General features: G+C 31.7%; 2 protein-coding genes across 2 annotated transcripts in view; one reads left to right on the top strand and one right to left on the bottom strand.

Moving 5' to 3' along the window:
• LOC140057407 (uncharacterized) overlaps positions 1-9,897 on the top strand; it is a 42,257-nt gene extending 32,360 nt beyond the window's left edge. Inside the window, exons 10-12 of the mRNA XM_072103057.1 lie at positions 1,191-1,215; positions 4,108-4,306; positions 7,038-9,897. Of these exons, the coding sequence (XP_071959158.1) occupies positions 1,191-1,215; positions 4,108-4,306; positions 7,038-7,181 (368 nt within the window). The 3' untranslated portion in view covers positions 7,182-9,897. The remainder of the gene's footprint in view (positions 1-1,190; positions 1,216-4,107; positions 4,307-7,037) is intronic.
• A 5,610-nt stretch (positions 9,898-15,507) lies between these two features.
• On the bottom strand, positions 15,508-20,516 carry LOC140057261 (cell adhesion molecule CEACAM1-like). The gene is made up of 6 exons (XM_072102845.1): positions 20,342-20,516; positions 19,640-19,921; positions 19,069-19,287; positions 16,347-16,481; positions 15,967-16,047; positions 15,508-15,783 (listed from the first exon to the last, which is right to left on the bottom strand). The coding sequence occupies exons 1-5, from the start codon at positions 20,487-20,489 to the stop codon at positions 15,995-15,997; spliced, it is 837 nt and encodes a 278-aa protein (XP_071958946.1). The 5' UTR covers positions 20,490-20,516; the 3' UTR covers positions 15,508-15,783; positions 15,967-15,994.
• Positions 20,517-22,301: the final 1,785 nt, after the last annotated feature.

The following is a 22,301-nucleotide window of genomic DNA, read 5'->3' as shown; positions in this document are numbered from 1 at the left end:
GATTTAGATTTATGGGCCCCCTTGGAGAATAAACATAAATAGTATTGCAATGCTGTACAATACTGTTAAGGTATTAACCACTTTTGATCGCAATTTGAATCGCAAATTTCTTACTGTGAGTGTTGGTACTGTTAGATGTAATATAAAAATATATACAAATAAACTTTATTACTGTGAGTGTGGGTAGGCCCTACTGTTAGATTATAAACATATAATATACAAATAAATAAACGTTATTACTGACAGTTGCTTCTCAACGTTTGTATTAATTAATAATTTAAAAATATATAAACGTCGTAGTGGTGTATCGTTACATGTACTTTACTATTTCAATCGACTATGACAGTGAGAGTTTTAACAAAGTACCGTATTAAATCGTAAATGTTTTACTGTATTTAGTGGTATATTATTTATAGGCCTATAAAACATTAAAAACAATATTTCGTTACTGAGTGGATAAGAATATATTTTAAAATGTTTCCTCTTTGTACCTATCTTCTTCCCCCATCCCTCAACCCTTAATGTTACATACAAAACACAAATTGGGTTTGTTTAAATGAGTCCAAATAAAAAAATTTGACTCATTTTGTTTCTCTCTCGGAAGTAATTCCCAGGGTGCTAATTTTGGTTGACTACATAAATCATTGTGTATATTTATTCGTTTCTGTAAACGACAATGTATTATAGTCCTGCGGTACGTACATTTGAAATCTCCATTTTTTTCTCGCTGGAAATACTGTGTATTCGAGAACCATCTGTGGGCACGACCTAGATGGTACGCGAGCGAAGCGAGCGTGCCATCTAGTTATTATAATTTATCTTGATAGCCACATCATTAGAAACTTAATTTATGTCATAATCTGACATATCATTTGATACCAAACACCATTACAACCATTTTCTTATTGTCATAAAACTGTTTCATTGAATAATCAATATAAGAACTCCCCAATGTCTATCAGAGGGAAACTATTTATTTTATCAGTAATACTTTTTATTTATTTTAACCATAAAAACAAAATGTATTTTAAAAGGCAGAATCAATGTTTTCTGATATCTCTTCTAAAGAATGTAGTCATGAGAACCAAGATCTTGTCATGTCATTATCTAAGAATGTACACATGACAAGGATCTTGTAATCTTATTCATTTGAAAAAGTTTTGATTACATTTTGTAATTATTTTAAACAGCCAGCAAGAATGCAAAGTCAAGTTCGTGAGTATATATTTAGTTTATAAACCATCAGCTTTAACTACATTTTAGTCTGTCCTTTTTCCACAATGCATCAGTCGAGTAGCCATCCAATAAGATTTGGCTAAATGCAAAAAATATATCCTTAGGTTTAACAAAAGAAATATACAACAAAGGCATACGAGATGGTAAATAGTTTGAAATAATGTAAGGATTATAGAATATGGAATAATCAGCAGTGAAAATGTGGAATATTACTACAACCACAGTATGTTTGCTTATGGGTCTGTGGCTCAAATCCTGCCTCTGGCTTATCATACTGCCACAGCCTCATACAAGACTTACTGTAATTGATAAAGTCATGTTTATTGCTGATGTGTGTGGAAATAAATATATAGAAAAGTATAAAATAAAATACTGTATTAGGGGATTAGAAGATGCCACTAAAGTTGTTGTTTACAGTATCTATATATAAATTTAATACGTAAGGGCAAAATTCGGTAAATCGCGCCTTACTTCTAGAATTTTTACTCGATGGTATATAAAGTTGGTTCGTACTTTCGGTACTGATTTTAACCACCTGATGTAACCCTGTTTACTAATTAAATTAAGTTAGATAATTAGTTATTGACGATTAAAACGAATTTAGGTTCAACGATTTGCCCCAAATAGGGGTGTTTTCCGATCGTGGTATACACTGTCTAATGGATGTCCATCTTGAAAAATACCCGCCACAAAAATGCGAGGAGACTTCGCATTTTCCTATTTCCTCCTACGATAATTGTTTTTAATAGCTGAAAACCGGTTGAACATCATCATAATGTTGAAGACAGGCCGATTTTCTTTAAAAAATACTATTTTGATAGATTTAATATACGATTATATTACATAGCCTATGTAAATACGCGAACGTGATTGGTTGAAACTGCATCACATGACTACTGCTGCGAGGATCGTAAATCGTATATATCCTCGAGAACGATGATATTGACTGTGTAATTTTCGCGTAATTATCGTGTCCCCTGTCATTAATCATATAAATTCTCGAGTACGATGATATTGACTGTTTAATTTTCTTGTGCAACACTCGCGTTTGCCGATAAATAAACAAAAGTCATCTACTGGTCTTGAATTTGCGATGCAATTGTCACTCCATCACAAGACAAAGCTTCAACCGCTGCGCCACGGAATTTGCTTGAAGAAATTAATCTTCTAAACTATTTAAGCTATGCATACATAGCGCCCTCATTTGTTATAAGTCCACCCTAAATGTGATGAAACACCGTTTGTGATTGGTCAATACTCACGGTAGTAACCTAGTAACTAGTACGCGCTGAACATCCGGTGATTCGGCTCCTCCTCGAAGATCGAGAAGAAGACGAGTTGTTTATTCGGCCTACCTGATTATAATATTATTATAATAGGCTTATTGATGGAAATTCTTCTTTGAATTTAAACGACCTAGGCCTAAGTGAATATTTTATTGCCAAGGAATCATTAATTAGTAATTATCTGTATATTATTCTTCGCAAGGTAAGGTGTCTAGGCAGGCTTGTTTAAATACAATACAAATAGGAGGCCTAGCTTCACCCAACCCAGCAGACTGTTCTTGGCTATATATAACAGATATTGCCTTTTATATCGGTGGCGCTTCGGGAAATATATATTCCCTCGAACTTAATATCATTCCCTCTGGGATGTCAAATCTTATATTTAACCTCTAAGCAGTCAATATCTGTATAATACAAATGTATTGATTTGCGATGAATGGAACATCCCAATCTCTCAGTCTGCCAGAGTTTGGTTTAACACAAGTAGGTGAATTTATGAGCCCTTGGTTTAACACATACGGTAGGTAAATATATGGGCCCTTTGAGAATAAACTTACAATACTTTGACAATACTGTAAATACCTATTAACTATTTTTGGTCCTCATTTGAATCGAACATTTCTTACTGTGAATGTTCGTACTGTTAGATGTAATATAAAAATATATACAAATAAACTTTATTACTGAGATTGTGGATAGGCTCTACTGTTAGATATATAAAACACATTATTATATACAAATAAACTTTATACTGACAGTTCCTTCTCAACGTTTGTATTAATTAATAATTACCAAAAATATAAACGTCGTATGGTGTATTGTGACATGTACTTAAATATTTCAATCGATTATGACAGTGACAGTTTTAACAAAGTATTAAATCGCAAACGTTTTACTGTATTTAGAGGTATATTATTTATAGGCCTATAAAACATGAAAAAAATATTTCGTTACTGAGTGGATAAAGAATATATTTAAAAATTGTTCCTCTTTGTACCTATCCGCTTTCCCATCCCTCAACCCTAATGTTACATACAAAACACAAATTGGGTTTCTTTAAATGAGTCCAAATCAAAAATTTGGACTCATTTTGTGATAAGTTTCTCCTTCGGAAGTAATTCCCAGGGTGCTAATTTTAGTTGACTACATAAATCATCGTTTCTATTTATTCGTTTCTGTAAACGACAATGTATTATAGTCCTGTGGTACGTACATTTGAAATCGCCATTTTTGTTACGCTGAAATTACTGTGTATTCGAGAACCATCTGTGGGCACAACCTAGATGGTACGCGAGCGAAGCGAGCGTACCATCTAGTAACAATAATTCTGTCTAATACTACAGTACAGTATGTCCATTTTCGTAGATAATGTCACTGTAGTTTTGACCAAAGTTCAAAACCGTCAATGTCACTGGATGTGTGTGTTAAATTGACCAGTCAATATAAAATGTTATATTACCTGAAAGAGAAATATGAAAATTTTCGATCCTCAAATTATCTGTAATAATGTGATGCCATTTCGATCAATCACGTTCACGTATTTACATATGCTGTGTAACGTATGTCTTTATTTTATGTTCTCCAGAAAAAAGAACAAATCAAATGTTGAACCTGCCATTGAAATGGAAGAAGGAAATACACAAAGATACAAAGCAAAAGGTGGTGACCTTTACACAGAGGTCAACTTAAAAGACAAGAAAAAGAAACAAGTTGAACCTGAAAAGGACCCTAGTGAACTTGACATGGACAAAACAAAGAAATCTGACCGCCCAGCACAAGTTGATGTAAGTACAGTAAAAGGGGTATTTTAAGACTGTTAGACTTCAGAAACCTTAGTGTATTAAGAATACATTCATCATGTTATACACACAAAATCATAAAATTGAATGATTATAAGTATAATGTCAATATGTTGTTCACAATTAAAATGCTATAAAGCATGATTATAAAATAAAAAATCATTATTCTAGATATATTCTGCCCTATAATCACATGTAGCTTAACTATAGATTGTGTTTTTCTATGTTAATGCTGATCATGTATTTTATTTTGAACAGGTATAACAAATTGTGATGATATTGGTAATCTATATTTACTTTAATTTAGTTTAAGCATGTCCACCATGTTGTTATTCAGCAAGAGAGTTAAGAGTAGACTTAAGTCCATCACATTAGACATTAACAATAAACCATCCTGTTAGGATACGTATTAAAGATATGAGAAATATTAGAAGAGAAAAGTGGTACATTTATATAAAAATGATTATTGTTGTTTTACATCATTAACTTTCTTTCTCAGATAAACTGTAGTACAGTATATGGTAGTGGTATTAAAACTGTTGTTGCACCATTGTGTGGCACTAATTAATTAAAAATAAACAACTTTTTTCCAATCCCATATTATGCTAATCTGTTGATGTAATATGTTTTTCCGTTTTTGTTTATTCAAATTCTTCTAAGATTGGTTTTATAAAGAAGAAATTAAAGTATTCGTCAAGAAGACATCCACTAGAGAAATGATTTTATATTGTGTACCATGGAATAGAGTAAAATGGAACCTAACTAACATAGTATGTTGGTTAAAGCATGATATAATGACTTGATGATGATGTCACATTTGATGCATGTTGCATAGTGATGTCATAACAATTCTCTTCTCTAATTCGTTGATTCAAATTTGAATTTATACTTACAGCCAATGATTTGCCTGAGATTGTTTTTGATGCATGTGATTGGTTCTTGAGATTTCAACATGATCAACAAATAAGATTGTTAAATACTGTAATATAACTAACTCAATCAAATTTTAATTCAAAAATTGTTTAGCATCAAATTTTAGATACCATAGTTAATTTGTATTTGTTTTTTTCTTTACAGCAATTTTTTTGTTTTCTTACAATTGAAAAATATCTTATTTTATGATTTGATAATTACCGAATAGCATTGGTATTAGGTAACAAAATGCAATTTAAAAATATTTTTTTATGCAATTGCAGCGCAGTCATTTTGAAAAAAATGATTTACATAGAAAAATAGTAAAATTTATTTTTATTTTCAGATATTGTTATTTTTTTTATTTTTAGTAGCAGTAACTGAAACTTGAAGCAAGCAGCCATGTATAGATTAGAATATAAGATACATTTTTTATTTAAGTAATCCAACTCATAAATGAATAGCATTTGATTTACCCAATACAAAAAATAAAGACTTGATGGTTCTGTTTAAGCTGTACTTAAATATTAAGTAAAACAAAAGAAAACATTTAAGTTAAAGGAGAAAATTTGACCAAATACGCAAATTTTTTAGTCCAGGGACGGAGAATTTAAGTAAACTAATTGAATAAGATTGGGGTTTACAACTTAACTTCCAAGATAAGTTCTTGTCTACACAAACAACTACTCTTGCTGGATGGCATTGCAATTATTTTTCTTTCCCAATTTTTGCCGTAATTTCTCATTAGCTGTTGTTTGTCTTCCGCTGAAGTAACCTAGCTTTGTTGGTAGCCATTGTGTATTTTGTAAATAAAGACACTTTCCCTATGTTTATAAAATTATAAAATAGATTATTGGATTATTTTTCAATTATTTTCATTAATTGAACTGGAATACTACAAACAGACTTAGATTTTAACATTTAAGTCTAAGACTTAATACCCAGAAAAATGGTTGAAAATGAATAAATGTTGGAGAAAAAAAACAGATGAATGCCTGTCAATTACGGTGACCCATGGGTTCATTAACAAATTGATATTTTTGTGAGTAAAATTGATATTGCTGTGAGCAAAATAATATTACCATGAGCTTATGGGCCACCATACTGTAGGCAATTTCAGAAGGAATTATGTATGATGATTTTTTTCTCCTCCTTGTGATTATTACCTATACATAGTGGTGATATTGCTTACCAAAAATAATATTGTTTCATTTGGTGTATAATATACACATGGCCATTACACTGTAATATGAATATTAAAATAATGGTAAATTGAGTAAAACATTTTAGTATCCCATACTCTTCATTGTGGTTATTTCCTATACATGGTGTTATTAGTGACTGGCACAAACAGTATTACTGTATGCTTGTATTAACAATATGGGATTCTTTGTTATCTTTTCTAAAGCTATTCTATTAGCTATTTTCTTTTTAAATGTCTTATCTTTTAGAGACACTTTTTATTTTATCATAGTATTAATAATAAGTAGAAAAAATTCAAACATCAAAAGCGCAGTGAACAAATTATCCTGATTAATGCGAAAATGATTTCAAATTAGTTCTAAATGAGTTTAAATTTGAAGATTGGAAAACATTAAGATTAGCAAACATAAATGAGGTAAAAGATTCCAAAGGTAAGGTGCCCAGCTGAACGAACAAAAATTACCATTTTCCATTGTCTATTTTCTATTATTGTTTTCTGTGTGTATTTTTATCCAATTTATGTTTTCTTTAATGTGTTAATTTATGTTTTTTTTAGTAACCAGTACATTCTTATTAATTGTAAACGCCTTTATTTTTATAGAAGCGGTTAAGAAATGTTGAAGAACTACAATATGCAGATTTGGATCTGACACGAGGTTTGCCAAAAGGTGCAAGCAACGAGATCAACCACCCTGATCCAGAAACGACATATGCTAGCATCCAACAACAACCCACTAGAATCTGACAACCAGCGCCATCCATTACACATCCATCTAATAAAGTTCACCCAATTGATGATGATCAACCAAAAAAGAAAAGAAAGAAGAAAAAGAGAAAAGATAGTGCGGTTGAGTTATACCCTACTGATGTCTAAAAACAAAATTATACAAATTCTGAAAAAAAAAAATTAAAAGAATTAAGAAAAATGATAATAATAAATTTAAAAAATAAAAACAAAACAAATTGTTTTTTATATAAATTATATATCTATCGCTGCAATCCAACTTTTTAAATAATAATAATTATTTATCTCTGACTACATTGTTAACATTTATAATACTTTACTACTAAATAATGTAAAAACATATATTAGTAAATCCTTATCCTATACAAATAGTCTTATATATATTGCACCTTGCTTTTCTAGCTTACTAAACCTTTTTACTTTGAAGCATTTATCCTGCTTGGTTCAAGCTGAGACCATGTTGGGTTGGAAGAACAAACACTGAACACAACTTAACTTGTAAATAGAGAGGAATCTAGCCAAATATTGGACATTAAAATCTTGTAGTACTAATTCTGGATTTATTAACCATATGAATTGTAAGATAATTATATAATTAATGCATGTCAATTTGAATAATCATTTAGAATATCATTATTGGGACAATTTTAGATAAAATCACTTAATATTGGATGGAATGTGCAGTGGATGGCATACAAACAGTGTTTAAATATAAAACACACCAAACAATGTACATAACTGCTTTAGAATAGTCTAAGATGTAATATCTTTGGAATCGTTAAGAATGCTGTGAGCTTTACAATTTATTCACAATCCGTTGACTCAAACAACTAATTTACTACTGTTTAACTCTCCCGAATATGGACACACTCGGACTTGTCCAAACTGTCAGGTGTTAGGACTTGTCCAAACTGTCTGGTGTTAGGACTTGCCCAAACTGTCTGGTGTTAAGATGCATTTTGGACACACTTGGACTTGCCCAAACTGTCTGGTGTTAAGATGCATTTTGTACACACTTGGACTTGCCCAAACTGTCTTGTGTTAAGATGCATTTTGGACACACTTGGACTTGCCCAAACTGTCTGGTGTTAAGATGCATTTTGTATAGAAAGAAAGAATTTCCGAAATAACTTTTTTTCTTGACAACACCATTCAAAAGTGCATTTTTATTCAGAAACCACAAGTTTGTTAATAGATTTCATTTTCATTTCACATGCTTAATTATTCCAAGAATTGATGTTCACACCTATAAATACTAGTATACTAAATACAGTACCGTATATGATTGATACTTCATGTTGCTCTGTTCAACACTGTATATATCACTTTTGGCCATCAATGTAGCATTTATCACAGATCTTTAAGATCTTTATTTTCTTTCATTCTTTTACAATTGTATAATGCTGTATAATTGTGTAATTAAATTGTGAATATATGTAAATACGCAGAATGTTATACATCATAAAATGATGTTGTTTTCATTGGTTCCATCATCATGTTTTATCACGTCATGTTTTTATCACATTATCATGAATGTTGTGCCTTCATACAGTATATGATTGATACTTCATGTTGCTCTGTTCAACACTGTATATATCACTTTTGGCCATCAATGTAGCATTTAACCATATATGGTATCACAGATCTTTAAGATCTTTATTTTCATTCATTCTTTTACAATTGTATAATGCTGTATAATTGTGTAATTAAATTGTGAATATTTCTAAATACGCAGAATGTTATACATCATAAAATGATGTTCTTTCATTGGTTCCATCATGTTTTATCACGTTATGTTTTTATCACATTATCATGAAATGTCGTGCCTTCATTTGTGGTCCATGGGCTTTTGTATTATTATTGTATTGTTTTGTTATGTAATAATCTATTAGTTAAAGAACTTTGTATCTGTGATTCTGTTTATGTACATTTGTTTACCAAATAAAGAATTTATTATATTATTTATTATTATCATTATTATTTGCTCTGTTCAACACTGTATACGTCACTTTTTGCCATCGATGTAACATTTAACCATACTAGCAGGTACCCGTCCAATATAGATTTTGAGGTTCGGGAATCAAAAAGATAGTACAGTAATAATATATTTGATATAACAATATTTTCACCTGGTGTTTGCCTAATGCAGTAAAACACCTTGTGTATAGAAGGCAGATCCGATCACATAAGGGGTTATGTAAAACATATTCCACTGCAGTAACTACATTGTTTGACATAATCCTAAAGATCTTGGGTTTTTTTTTTCCATCTGGTGAAGCGAAAATGTATGTTAACTAAAAACACTGCTTTCCCTTATGATATGTTGGTTTTCTATCATAAGATAAAATGACAAAAAGTATAGAGTATGTGTTGAAACTAGCAATGGAGAATACAGGGCCGTGGTTTATTCTGGTCGCAGCTATTGAGTCATTTATAACCGAGGGACGTTTAATGTAGAGAATCAAAATAAACATTTGTAACATATTTTCGCTTTCAGGATCACAACATCGCAAGTGTTTTCAGTTAGGTCTAGGCCTACATGCTTTAAACAAAATAATTTATGTTTTTTATCCTAGAGGCTAGTATATTATTATGTAACTCCAATGTATAGGTTTTATCTTATTTTTATCAAATATAAATTAAAAATATGTGCCAATAAAGAGCAAACAATAAATTGCCAATTTGTGATATATATGGAATTAATGTATATAAATAAATTGACAGAATAAATAAAAAGTGAAATAGATGAAATGTGTATTAATTTAATAATAATTAATTGTATTAACTGTCGCGTACCCATTCTCACTACACTACAATGTTTACACGTTTGCTAAAACCATAATTTTGCTTAATGATTTTGATTGTAACATTGTGTCGTAACATTTCGTGGTGTAAATCAAACTATTTTTTATGTAGACCGTTAAGCAACTGACATATGCTGATCTGGATCTTCATAATCCTGCTAAACGGGATGAAAATTATTTGCACAGAACCAGACAGAATATTCAAGCGTCCAAATTAGTCTCATGCTTCTCGGTACAAACATTTCTCTAGTTTGGAATTCATTTTTTTGTTTGTATATTTTCATTTCCATTAACTCGTTGTTGACATGAAATGAAAACTTAATTAAAATTTCAAATGAAAGTAAATTCCAATTATTCATTCTAGATTTTTCTAGACGGCGATTCGGTTTTATTGGTAAAAGATAACATTTTGACGCACATGACATGTCGATGAGTATACAGAATGGACAAGATATTGATAGTTAATGTCTACCGTGTTCTTGTGTACATTAAATCAATATTGAAATATAATAAATCATGTTGCAGTATACAAAGTAGCAACAACAAATGATGATACGATACTTACTGCAAAAAGGCCTATTTACTGCAGTAAACATGACTACATCCACATGTTTAGGTTATGTTTTCTTGCTAATTCAATATCATTGTCATGTTTATATCAATCAAAACTGTATATATATCTGTATAATGGCACGATGTGGTTAAATTAAATCAAAACGGTACTGGGTTTGGTTTATTCTAGCGTTCCTGCTCCCATCCATCTAGTCGTTATTCATATTTATTTTGTAACCAGTTGTTTTTTATATTTAAGCTTACCGGTAAAAAAATAAACTATAGGCATATTATTAATTGAGTTTATTTACTTTTTACTCGGTTACTCGGGGTACCCGAGTCTAGGACTCGCTCATTCTCCTCTTCTTCTTCCATCTGGATACTATTGAGCCAACTTTCAAGTCCTACTAGTTCTTTACGCGTAGTCTGACGGCTCTGAAACATGACATGCATATACAGGGTAATAGGTGAACAAAGCTATAGAGCAAAAATGTTCGTACTTCAACCGGATGCAGAATTACGACGTCAAACATGGTACCAATCGAAAAATCGATTTATAAAAGTACTAATCTTCCCTTATTCGTTGTAGTATTGAGCTGGGATTTGGCATGGGTATACTACAGGGACATGTCCTCAAAGCTATAGAGCCGGATTTTTTAATTTCAAACCGGATGCAGCCATATGACGTATCGAAGATGGTACCTTGGTGCCAAACGATTTTCGTCGTAATATAGCCGTGTTTGGTGTCATTTCAAAGGTCTTGACTTGGATAATAAGAATATATACAGTAAACCTTATTTAAGACATGTGACGTTACTTCTGCACCCGAAAATAGCAAAAAATTACTTTGAGATTGCATAATTTGCCGTAATTATGCCATTTCCGATTATGTGACGTAACTTTTCGGAATATAGCCGTATTTGGTAGCGAGGTTATTGATGTGTATGTGACGTTACATCCCGTCTTATGACGTCATTACAGCTTCTTTTGCTGTACCCCGGGTATCGTACATTCGTGCTTGTTATTCTTTAAAGCTCAGGTACATGCATGAATTTTAAATACTAGATGGCACGCTCGCTTCGCTCGCGTACCATCTAGGGGTGCTCACAGATGGTTCTCGAATACAGTAGAATCCACGGACGGGGACTTTTTTGGGACACTAAACAAAAACGGAAGTGTCCCCTAATTGGGGTATTCAGAAATAGAGACAACAAAACCAATACTGGATTCCATAAAGGACAATTAATTTATGTGGATTAAAGAAATTAGGGAGAAATGGAAATGTATGTACGGGAATTGGGCGGCGGCACGTGGTGGTGGTGATGGAACCGCAGTAATAAAGTTGATTGTATTTATATTATAAGAACCAAACTAAATAAATAGACCTAGACATTCTGCGAAATGGAAATCGGAAATTCAAGCTCCTATTCAGTGAAAAATTAAACTGTAGTCTACCTAAATATTTAGGGCAAATCATCGGTTGTGGTGTTGAACTTCCTGTAAACATTTGTGTGAACCAAACTGGGTCGAATTTCTGTCATGAGTACTGATTTGTTGGCCTGTGATTTATGACGCCCAAGGGATCTATCTAGACTTATTTTTTAGAATAATGTACGTACCTGTCAGATACAATTGTCTTGTGTCGTATAATAAATAAGTACTGTAATAGTTACTGAAGTTACTATTACAATCTCGTCAATGAAAACACGAAAATGTATATGCACTTACTTATGAAAACGTATACAGTATTATACTCAGTTATTGAAACAGTAGGTTTAAAAAAGTTTCGTTTGTCTGTAAAATGATGTAATCAAGCTGTTTACATGAGTTTTATAAGCACATCAATAATAAAATAGTTTATCTATCCTGTAATTGGCGAGATTATGGTCGCTGTTGAATGAAATAAAGCCAATCGGTATCATATTTGTACAGAAACGTTTTCGCGGCCGAAGGGTGTAACCTAAATTCGTTGTATTATCGTCAAGAACTAACTGTAACTAAACTTACATAGAAAGTAAGGTATCATAAATTTGGCCTTAGCACTCGGGGGAGTGGCTAAGATGAAGTCCGTGGGACTACTAAATATAAATTGTAATGAACCTCGAGGGACATAAATAGGAATATTTCATGTTTCATTATCAATGTATAATAAATGGAAACTGTTTACCGATTCAAATAATAGAAATTGGTTTTTAACATTTTCCGAACCTATTGCAAGTTTATTCTCAAAGGGCCCATATATTTACCTACCGTATGTGTTAAACCAAGGGCTCATAAATTTACCTACAGTACTTGTGTTAAACCAAACTGGATGTTCCATTCATCGCAAATCAATACATTTGTATAATCGTATATTAAATCTATCAAAATAGTATTTTTTAAAGAAAATCGGCCTGTCTTCAACATTATGATGGTGTACTCTAGCAATCTATCAAAATAGTATTTTTTAAAGAAAATCGGCCTGTCTTCAACATTATGATGGTGTACTCTAGCTGTTCAACCGGTTTTCAGCTATTAAAAACAATTATCGTAGGAGGAGATAGGAAAATGCGAAGCCTCCTCGCTATGTAACATTAGGGTTGAGGGATGGGAAAGCGGATAGGTACAAAGAGGAACAATTTTTAAATATATTCTTTATCCACTGAGTAACGAAATATTTTGTTCATGTTTTATAGGCCTATAAATAATATACCTCTAAATACAGTAGGCCTAAAACATTTGCGATTTAATACTTTGTTAAAACTGTCACTGTCATAATCGATTGAAATATTAAAGTACATGTCACGATACACCACTACGACGTTTATATTTTTGGTAATTATTAATTAATACAAACGTTGAGAAGGAACTGTCAGTATAAAGTTTATTTGTATATCTAACAGTAGAGCCTATCCACAGTCTCAGTAATAAAGTTTATTTGTATATATTTTTATATTACATCTAACAGTACGAACATTCACAGTAAGAAATGTTCGATTCAAATGAAAAATAGTTAATAGGTATTTACAGTATTGTCAAAGTATTGCAAGTTTATTCTCAAAGGGCCCATATATTTACCTACCGTATGTGTTAAACCAAGGGCTCATAAATTTACCTGCAGTACTTGTGTTAAACCGAACTCTGGCAGACTGAGAGATTGGGATGTTCCATTCATCGCAAATCAATACATTTGTATAATCGTATATTAAATCTATCAAAATAGTATTTTTTAAAGAAAATCGGCCTGTCTTCAACATTATGATGGTGTACTCTAGCTGTTCAACCGGTTTTCAGCTATTAAAAACAATTATTGTAGGAGGAGATAGAAAAATGCGAAGCCTCCTCGCATTTTTTTGGCGGGTATTTTTCAAGATGGACATCCATTAGACAGTGTATACCACGATCGGAAAACACCCCTATTTGGGGCAAATCTTTGAACCTAAATTCGTTTTAATCGTCAATAACTAATTATCTAACTCAATTTAATTAGTAAACAGGGTTACATCAGGCGGTTAAAATCAGTACCGAAAGTACGAACCAACTTTACATACCATCGAGTGAAAATTCTAGAAGTAAGGCGCGATTTACCGAATTTTGCCCTTACGTAAATTTATATATAGATAAAATCTGGTTAATTGTACATAAATCAAATATTTGTAACTGAAATCAATATGAAAAAACATGAATTTTCCTTTATATAGTCAAATACAAAATTCTGCCATAAAAACCAGGAAGACTTTTTTCAGTAGTTAGGTATTTATTTATTATTTCTTTTGACTGGATTGCTTTTTCAGTAACGCAGTACTGCTTTCCAAAATGGTCCAGTTATAGGTTTAAAAGTAAATAAAAATTATAACATAAATACACAGTAGGCCTAATTTAAAAGATATATACAGAATAGTTAAACACAAATAAAATATAAAAAATAAAATATAAAAAAATGTAGGATCACTTGGATGACATAAGAGTTGCTATATTTTTGAGTTTATAAATATGTTTCCCAGTTACTTTTGTTCTAGTTTCGGTTGGTAAAAGATTCCATTCTTTTGTTGCTCTGTATTTGAAGGTTCTTTTACCTTGAGCATTTTTCCAATTTGGTGTAATTAATGTTTTACAACTTTGGCTACGGGTGCATTTGAGGTGGAGGGAGTCATTAAACTCAATGTAATAACTAACCTAAATGTAATAACATGTCTGGTGATTCCCTAGAAAAAGATGGTGGATATACGGTGGATAATTTTTGCTATAGCATGAAAATAAAAATCTGATCTCATAGCTTTTTTAAAATGCCTCTCTATTTACAAAATTTGTGTACAAAATAATAGAGATTTTACTGTGTAATTTGAACTATCCCCCCACTGTTAGGAAAGTGCTTATTTTCAACAAGCTCGTGTAAAACAAATAAAATCAAAAAAAATATGAAACATAGGGGAAATTATAGATCGATAATTATTGGAATGTATGATCAATAATCATTTTTTGCCCGCACCTGGCCTTTAAGAAAGCGTCTGCGACATATCAGAACAATAAGAACAAGTTGATTGAATATGCAATATGGAACTTGAAATAAAAATATTTTACTCCTTGTACATTAAATTCCGCTGGTGTGTACGAAATGTTTAGTACATCCCTACAAGGAAGTTCAATATTTTGCAAAGTATTGTGCAATATGTAACAAACTCTGTAATATAATCATAAAACCAACAATGGGCTTTTGAAAGTTGCAATCGTATTCTGTGAAACCACAGTGTGTCTATTGTGTTCAAATCACAATCGTGCTAATATCGAGTACTACTGAGACTACAATCACGCAGTACAGGATAAAACATATAGGCCTGCACTTAATATTTAACATGCGGATTAACTTGAGGATATCTATGTTATTTATTTATTTCATTTATTAGTCATCACTTTTTTATCAGTGGCACACACTGTTGTTAGTGGTGCAACCAAAATAAAACAATATAACAATTGACCAAAATAATGAAAGGAAACAAAACAAAAGCAGTATATAAATATGTACATATTTAAAGCTATACTACACACTATAAAACATTGAGGGTAGCTCCATGTATAAACTAAGCACAACACATGTTTTGTGTTTTGCTCTTTTTAAACATATTTAGCCAACAAAGTTCTCCATTCTCCGTATTGTATCGTCTCTTCTTAGTGACGTCATATTAATTGACAATTTCATAAGCCGAGTCTTCTTCTTTAATTTGTAAATCATAATGGTGCTTATCCGAGTCGTTGGAGTTCATCTGCGTCTGCAAGAGATACAGTAGTAATATAACATTTCAAATTTTATATAAATAGGCATACATGCTTTTGAACCATAACTAATTTAGGAAATGTTTGTAGATGCTGTAAATTGTCCAACCATTATTATATTCTTGGTTAGAATGTTAAATAAATAGCCAATATATTTTATTTAATAATTCTCTACTTACTTTGTATTGTATTTTGTATTTTGTATTATTATTTGTCCTCTGTTTTCTTTCCCGTGTTCTCTAGCTTAGCAGGCACAATTCCTTCGAAATAGAATACAAAATATTGATTATTTATCGTTATTCATAGATATAGGTAATATAGGTGATACCATTTTTTCAATAAATTGTGAATGAAAACAAATACAAACAAAATAATATAATAAAATCAATTAAAAAATAAGTAAACATTTGATTTCGATGTTCGTAAAACATGAGAATAATTGTACTTAGGCCTAACCTTTGACATGATAAATATTTTTTTAAATACCGTCTGACCAGGAAAGGGTGAGATTTCTGACATGTATTACAAAAGTGTCAAATCTAAGGATAAAGCGACAAACCTCTCATCTTGTACTTATTGTAGACAAGCATTCCAATACACATTACAATGGCACCAATTAGCATTCCAACAAAGACCATCCCGATGACCAGACCTGTGTTTTTACAACTTGGTTCTACCGATGGCTCTGGATAAACTAACAAACAAAACATTATTGTTGGCCCGTGTTCTATGACAATTTACTTCTTATTTAATTATTAATACTTCTAAATAAGTTAACTTCTTTATTATGGCTTTTATTTCAAACTCTTGGGAGTTGATTACAATATATATAAAAAAAACCTATCATCATATACAGACTAAAAAACATTAAAATAAAAAAAAACACAAAGATCTCATTGAAATATAAAAAAACCTATTATGTGAGGTGTTCATGGTTTCTAAGGACCCTCCCCACCAGAGCCATATATATAAAGAGTTACGAAATTGGATTTAAGTCACGTGATATGCAGATCAATTTGTGTCAAACTTGTCTCCGTTAATGCATGTAAAGTATAGGAGCAAGAAATTACTTTAAACTTTTTCTTATATTAAAAAAAATGTAATTGCACTTTTTACGCGGTGGAATATCGACGTGCACAGCGTACAGAACCACTTGCGCCAAAGAATATTGCGCGCGCGTACGCTAGTACATTAATTAACGTTCGATTGATTGATTTTGGAACAAAACATCCCATACGTTCCAATAACAATTATGTAATATTTTCAATTCATAATGCATGCTTTGATGACTAAATAAAATAATAAGTGTCGTGGATATATTTGTTAATATATTGAATAGGTATGAACAATATTAAAATAATAAAGGCAAATTATTACAAATGAAATGATGATACGAGTCTCTGAAAGTTTGTGTCAAAAACACACAGAGAGCCATATACTGTATAAAAATAGGGGTGAATTTGTGTGTTTTTTGTATTGGTTCATGCTTTGATGTATCCTGACATGCATGTAGGCCCTAGCATTTATTCTTTTGTTATTATAGACACAATATATATATGTTACAAAATTAATACCATTAATAACATTATTTACTAAAATAAAAACGGAATCTAACGCCCGTATTCTTAAACCGGACTTTAGTCATAGTTCGAGCTAAAACTAAAAAAATGACGTCATTTTAATTCATAAACCGAACTTCAACTAAATCACCGACTAAATCAGGCCAACCTCGACTAAATCGAGACGGATTTTGATCGATTTTTTTAGTCTGGAGGAGGCAGACTAAATGGTCGACTAAATGGTTTTTAAACGATGTTTATAAAAAAGGTAACAGTCATTGAGTTGTTATATTGACCAGATATTGAAGAATGAGATATCTATATTTATATTAGCTTAATTAAATATACATTGGTATAAATTATAATAATGAAAATCATCTTTATTTACAACTGTATACAAATTACATTATTTTCTTCGCGCAAGTCCGACTTGAGCTACGTCACGCCATAGCGACAATGGGAGATGCGGCAATTCACCACGCGATGGAATGTTTAGGGGGCCTAGCGCTTTCTTGTCACGCTATGAAGTGCGTGGTTCGTGGCGATCATACTTTGTTGGGGGCCTAGAAAATATAAAAGTTACCGTACCGCCATGGTTCCTAAATATATTTTTAAGATTTTATTTGTTGTTAATCAAATATACTTCACTGTTAAATTAATACTGATATTGTTCTAATAATTAACGATTAAAATTATTTTTCATGTATATAGTCCTGATGCGTAAAAAGTGTTGTAAGAAATGGAAAGTGATATCAATGCGCAAAATTTCGTCTGCTCCTCAAATACTCTCTTGTCATTGGCCAATGTATAGCCTTTGTTACCCAGACGTGTGCAACTCGACTAAAAGCTCGACTTCATTAAGTCGAACTGCAAACTTCGACTACTTCGTTTTTGAATCGAATTTGAAGTAATAGCTCGAACTACGACTTTTCCAAGTCGAACTTCGAACTACGACTAAAGTCCGGTTTAAGAATACGGGCGTAAGCGTTATTTCATTGACAACAAAATCTAAAAATAATGCATGGAACTACAGGAAAACGCTATCCAAAAAATACGCGCGCGCCCTCAGCGTGCGAATTCTTTGACACAAAAATGGCTTCTAATTTTCAATGTCGTAACTCTTTATAATATATATGGCTTTGCCTCCCACATGTTTCTCGTTTACCTTTAGGTAATGCATGGGGCAGGACTAGATCAATGCCTTTAGCAAACTTAAGCAACAAGGTATCTCGTCTCACTTTAAGTTGTGGTAAGTTAAGTGTTTTAAATGCATCATCCCATACAACTTGTATACACATCTAACAATGTTCAATTTAATTTTACTGCAAGTTCACATGATTTTTATAAAAAGGTTTATAGTTTCATGTGGATTTCTCTATAATTTTTAACGACAAACGGTAAAAAGTATAGCCAGGGAAGAGTTAAATTACAATTTAATTTAACTCTTCCCTGGTATAGCTTACTATTACAATGGAGGTATTTAAAAGATATTACAAGTGTATATTTGTTTGATTTTCAGAAATTTTATTTCGATTACTTCAACCCAAACCGCCCCACCCACCAAAAATAAATAAATAAAAATAACAATATATAAAATATATTAATTATTTTTAGTTTGGCTATTTACAAAAAAAGACGAGCAAAAACATAGGTACGGTACTCAATATCGGGAAGATATATCGACTGGAATTGGAAAGAAAACTTATAATTGGGATGTTTTACTCAAAGGACAGGCGATATCCGATGCGTTGCCTGTTCCTATTTTGTTAGTACCAAAACACGTGATATTAACACATTCAGTTCCTTTCAATTCGTACACTGCGTCGTCTGTCCTCACTACTTTACCGTCTACTTCAAACTCGTACTGATACACTGGTGGATTCGCGTCACTGGTGCATTCAACTGTGTTGCCTGTCTGGTTCAAATACATCTCTGGCTCATCTATTAAAAACAATTAACAGTATTAGCATCGTAAAGTAAATTTGTGAGTTATTGTGGTATAATTTTGTTCAATGGATAGTTTGTTATCGTATTTAATTTACGATTTGCATGTATACGTATATGTATATAATGGATACAATATCTGAAATAGGAATAAATGAATGGATAATAATAATGCCCACCACTGCACTATGTAGTAATATTTATATATATTGTCTTATTTTTATCTTTGTTTATTGATGAACATTTAATGCCATATTTAAATACAAATTTGTACACGTAAATGTCTTTGGTGTCTGCATGGTAAAATAATTTAAAATTACAATACTCATGTTTGTGTGTATAAGCTTACATTCTATATCAACTTCAATCTGATCACTCCTTATTTCTTTTACGGGGTTTGTTGAACTACAACTAAAGAGGGCGTGATCATCTCGAGTTAAACCATCTATGTGTAGAGTAGATGCATTCTCGTTTCTTGTGAATCTGTCACCCATCTCTATGGTAACGTTGTTTTTCAGCCATTTTATTTCTGATGTAGGATTGGCATCAGATAAACACGTAAATGTTACGTTGTCACCAACTTGCAAAGAATCTGTATCTGGATCACTTGTAATTTGTGGCTTGTAATTCCCTGAAAAAGCAATTGGAGACTGTGTGAACGAAACTTTTAAACTAGCACAATTGTGTTAAGGCAACAAATAAAAGTTAATTAAGTATTTTCAAAACAATTAAAACTACATTATCAGTTTTAGAAATAGTTTAAATGATGTAGACACAAAAGATAGAATCAGCATTCCTGATAATAATAGAGGATTATAATGACGTAATCAGTCGTGACGCATGTTATAATAATAGAGGATTATAATGGCGTAATCAGTCGTGATGCATGTTATAATAAAATAAGTAGTTCCGTTTCTTCCGTTTACACACTTATAAATGTTATAATCCAAGTATTATAAAATATCAGGTTAGAGATTCTTTACAGTACTACTGTGTTTACACGGTTTGTAAAATACCAGTTTAGTATTCATTGGGCATTGATAATACTTACATTGTATCTGTAGAGTAGTTATTCCTTGTTCTTGACCATCACTAGTAGAGAATACTGCACACACGTAAGACATAGCATCCTCTCTAGTGACATTATGAATTATTAAACCAGCGTTACCCTGGAAAGTATCAGAAACCTGGAGCTCCATACGTGATTTGAATTCATCAACCACTTCACTTCGTACTACTAAATGAATAAGGTCGCTTTGTGCATTAACTCGTGTCCACGATATATCAACCCCCGTTGCCCCGGTGGGTGTGTAGTCGCAAGCCAGTAACGCGTCTGAATTCTCGGGAAATCCTTGCACTTCACTTATTGTGACCGTTAGTGCAGCCGTCATGGGGACTTGTAAATAAACAAATAATTTTGGTATGCATAACAATATCAACTTCAACTAAGCTAATTTAATGTTAGTATCAATTCCAAACTGAAATTCTTAATCCTAATAAAAAAATTGCTATTACATTTATCACGGTTTCCCCTCTTTTTTTTAAAAGAATATAGGAATACAGCGCATAGAGACTACTTGTATTTTGCGCTATATAAATTTAAAACCATTAACCATATAGAATAATAGAATACGATAGTTGTTGTTATGACTGATACTTACCAAAAACTGAGATAATACAGGACAACAAGCAAACAATGTACATTTTTCAATTCTTTTTTACCTTCAATAAAATCGTCACTAACTTGTCCACTTTGAACACGTTCATGCTGCATATAACACCATTTGTAAGTGCAAATTTACAAACAAGATAATTATAACTGTTATTCGACCTTTGGATAGGCATTCTATTTGTTTTTATCAACACGGATATAAATTGCGAAAATAGTATTATTTAAATAATGATTAATATTTTCGTTCTCTCACTCGTTCATTTTTGTGTTCGTTTGTTCATTTGTGTATTGTTTCTCCGTTTGTTCACCAATGGTTGTACCATCATTACTTCGTATTTGTTGATCCACTAGTATATTTATTTCTTCGTTGTGTATTATATCACCGTTTTTTTCAATCTTGTCCGTCGTTCATTCCGTATATTTGTTCGTTGATATTGTTGTCTGTTTATCAATGACTGTACCGTCATTACTTCGTGTATTCATTCATCCGTTAGTATTATTTTCTTCGTTGTGTATTATATCTCCGTTTTTTTCAATCGTTTATCCGTCGTTCATTCCGTATATTTGTTCGTTTATATTGTTGTCTGTTTATCAATGACTGTACCGTCATTACTTCGTGTATTCATTCATCCGTTAGTATTATTTTCTTCGTTGTGTATTATATCTCCGTTTTTTTCAATCGTTTATCCGTCGTTCATTCCGTATATTTGTTCGTTTATATTGTTGTCTGTTTATCAATGACTGTACCGTCATTACTTCGTGTAGGCCTATTCATTCATCCGTTAGTATTATTTTCTTCGTTGTGTATTATATCTCCGTTTTTTCAATCGTTTATCCGTCGTTCATTCCGTATATTTGTTCGTTTATATTGTTGTCTGTTTATCAATGACTGTACCGTCATTACTTCGTGTATTCATTCATCCGTTAGTATTATTTTCTTCGTTGTGTATTATATCTCCGTTTTTTCAATCATTTGTCCGTCGTTCATTCCGTATATTTGTTCGTTTATATTGTTTATCCGTCTGTTTATCAATGACTGTACCGTCATTACTATGTGTAGTCATTCATCCATTCTTGTATATTTTCTTCGTTGTGTATTATATCTCCTTTTTTTAATCGTTTGTCTATCATACGTTCATTGTTTGTTCGTCTGTTCATCATCATTTTTCTTTCATTATTAAAACTTGACTACTTTTCAGAAATTTGAACCAAATCTATATATAGTTACAGTCATGCTAACTTTCTATCTTTATGTCGTCATTTGCATATACAGGTGAGCACAGCCTATTGGTGGTATTGTACTATTTGTCTTGTTGTTATCTGTAGTTCTGAATTACAT

This window comes from Antedon mediterranea, chromosome 8 (genome assembly GCF_964355755.1).
Source record: "Antedon mediterranea chromosome 8, ecAntMedi1.1, whole genome shotgun sequence".
Taxonomy (NCBI): Eukaryota; Metazoa; Echinodermata; class Crinoidea; order Comatulida; family Antedonidae; genus Antedon; species Antedon mediterranea.
Note: the sequence above shows the minus strand (reverse complement) of the source record. Positions and strands in the feature narration are given on the sequence as shown.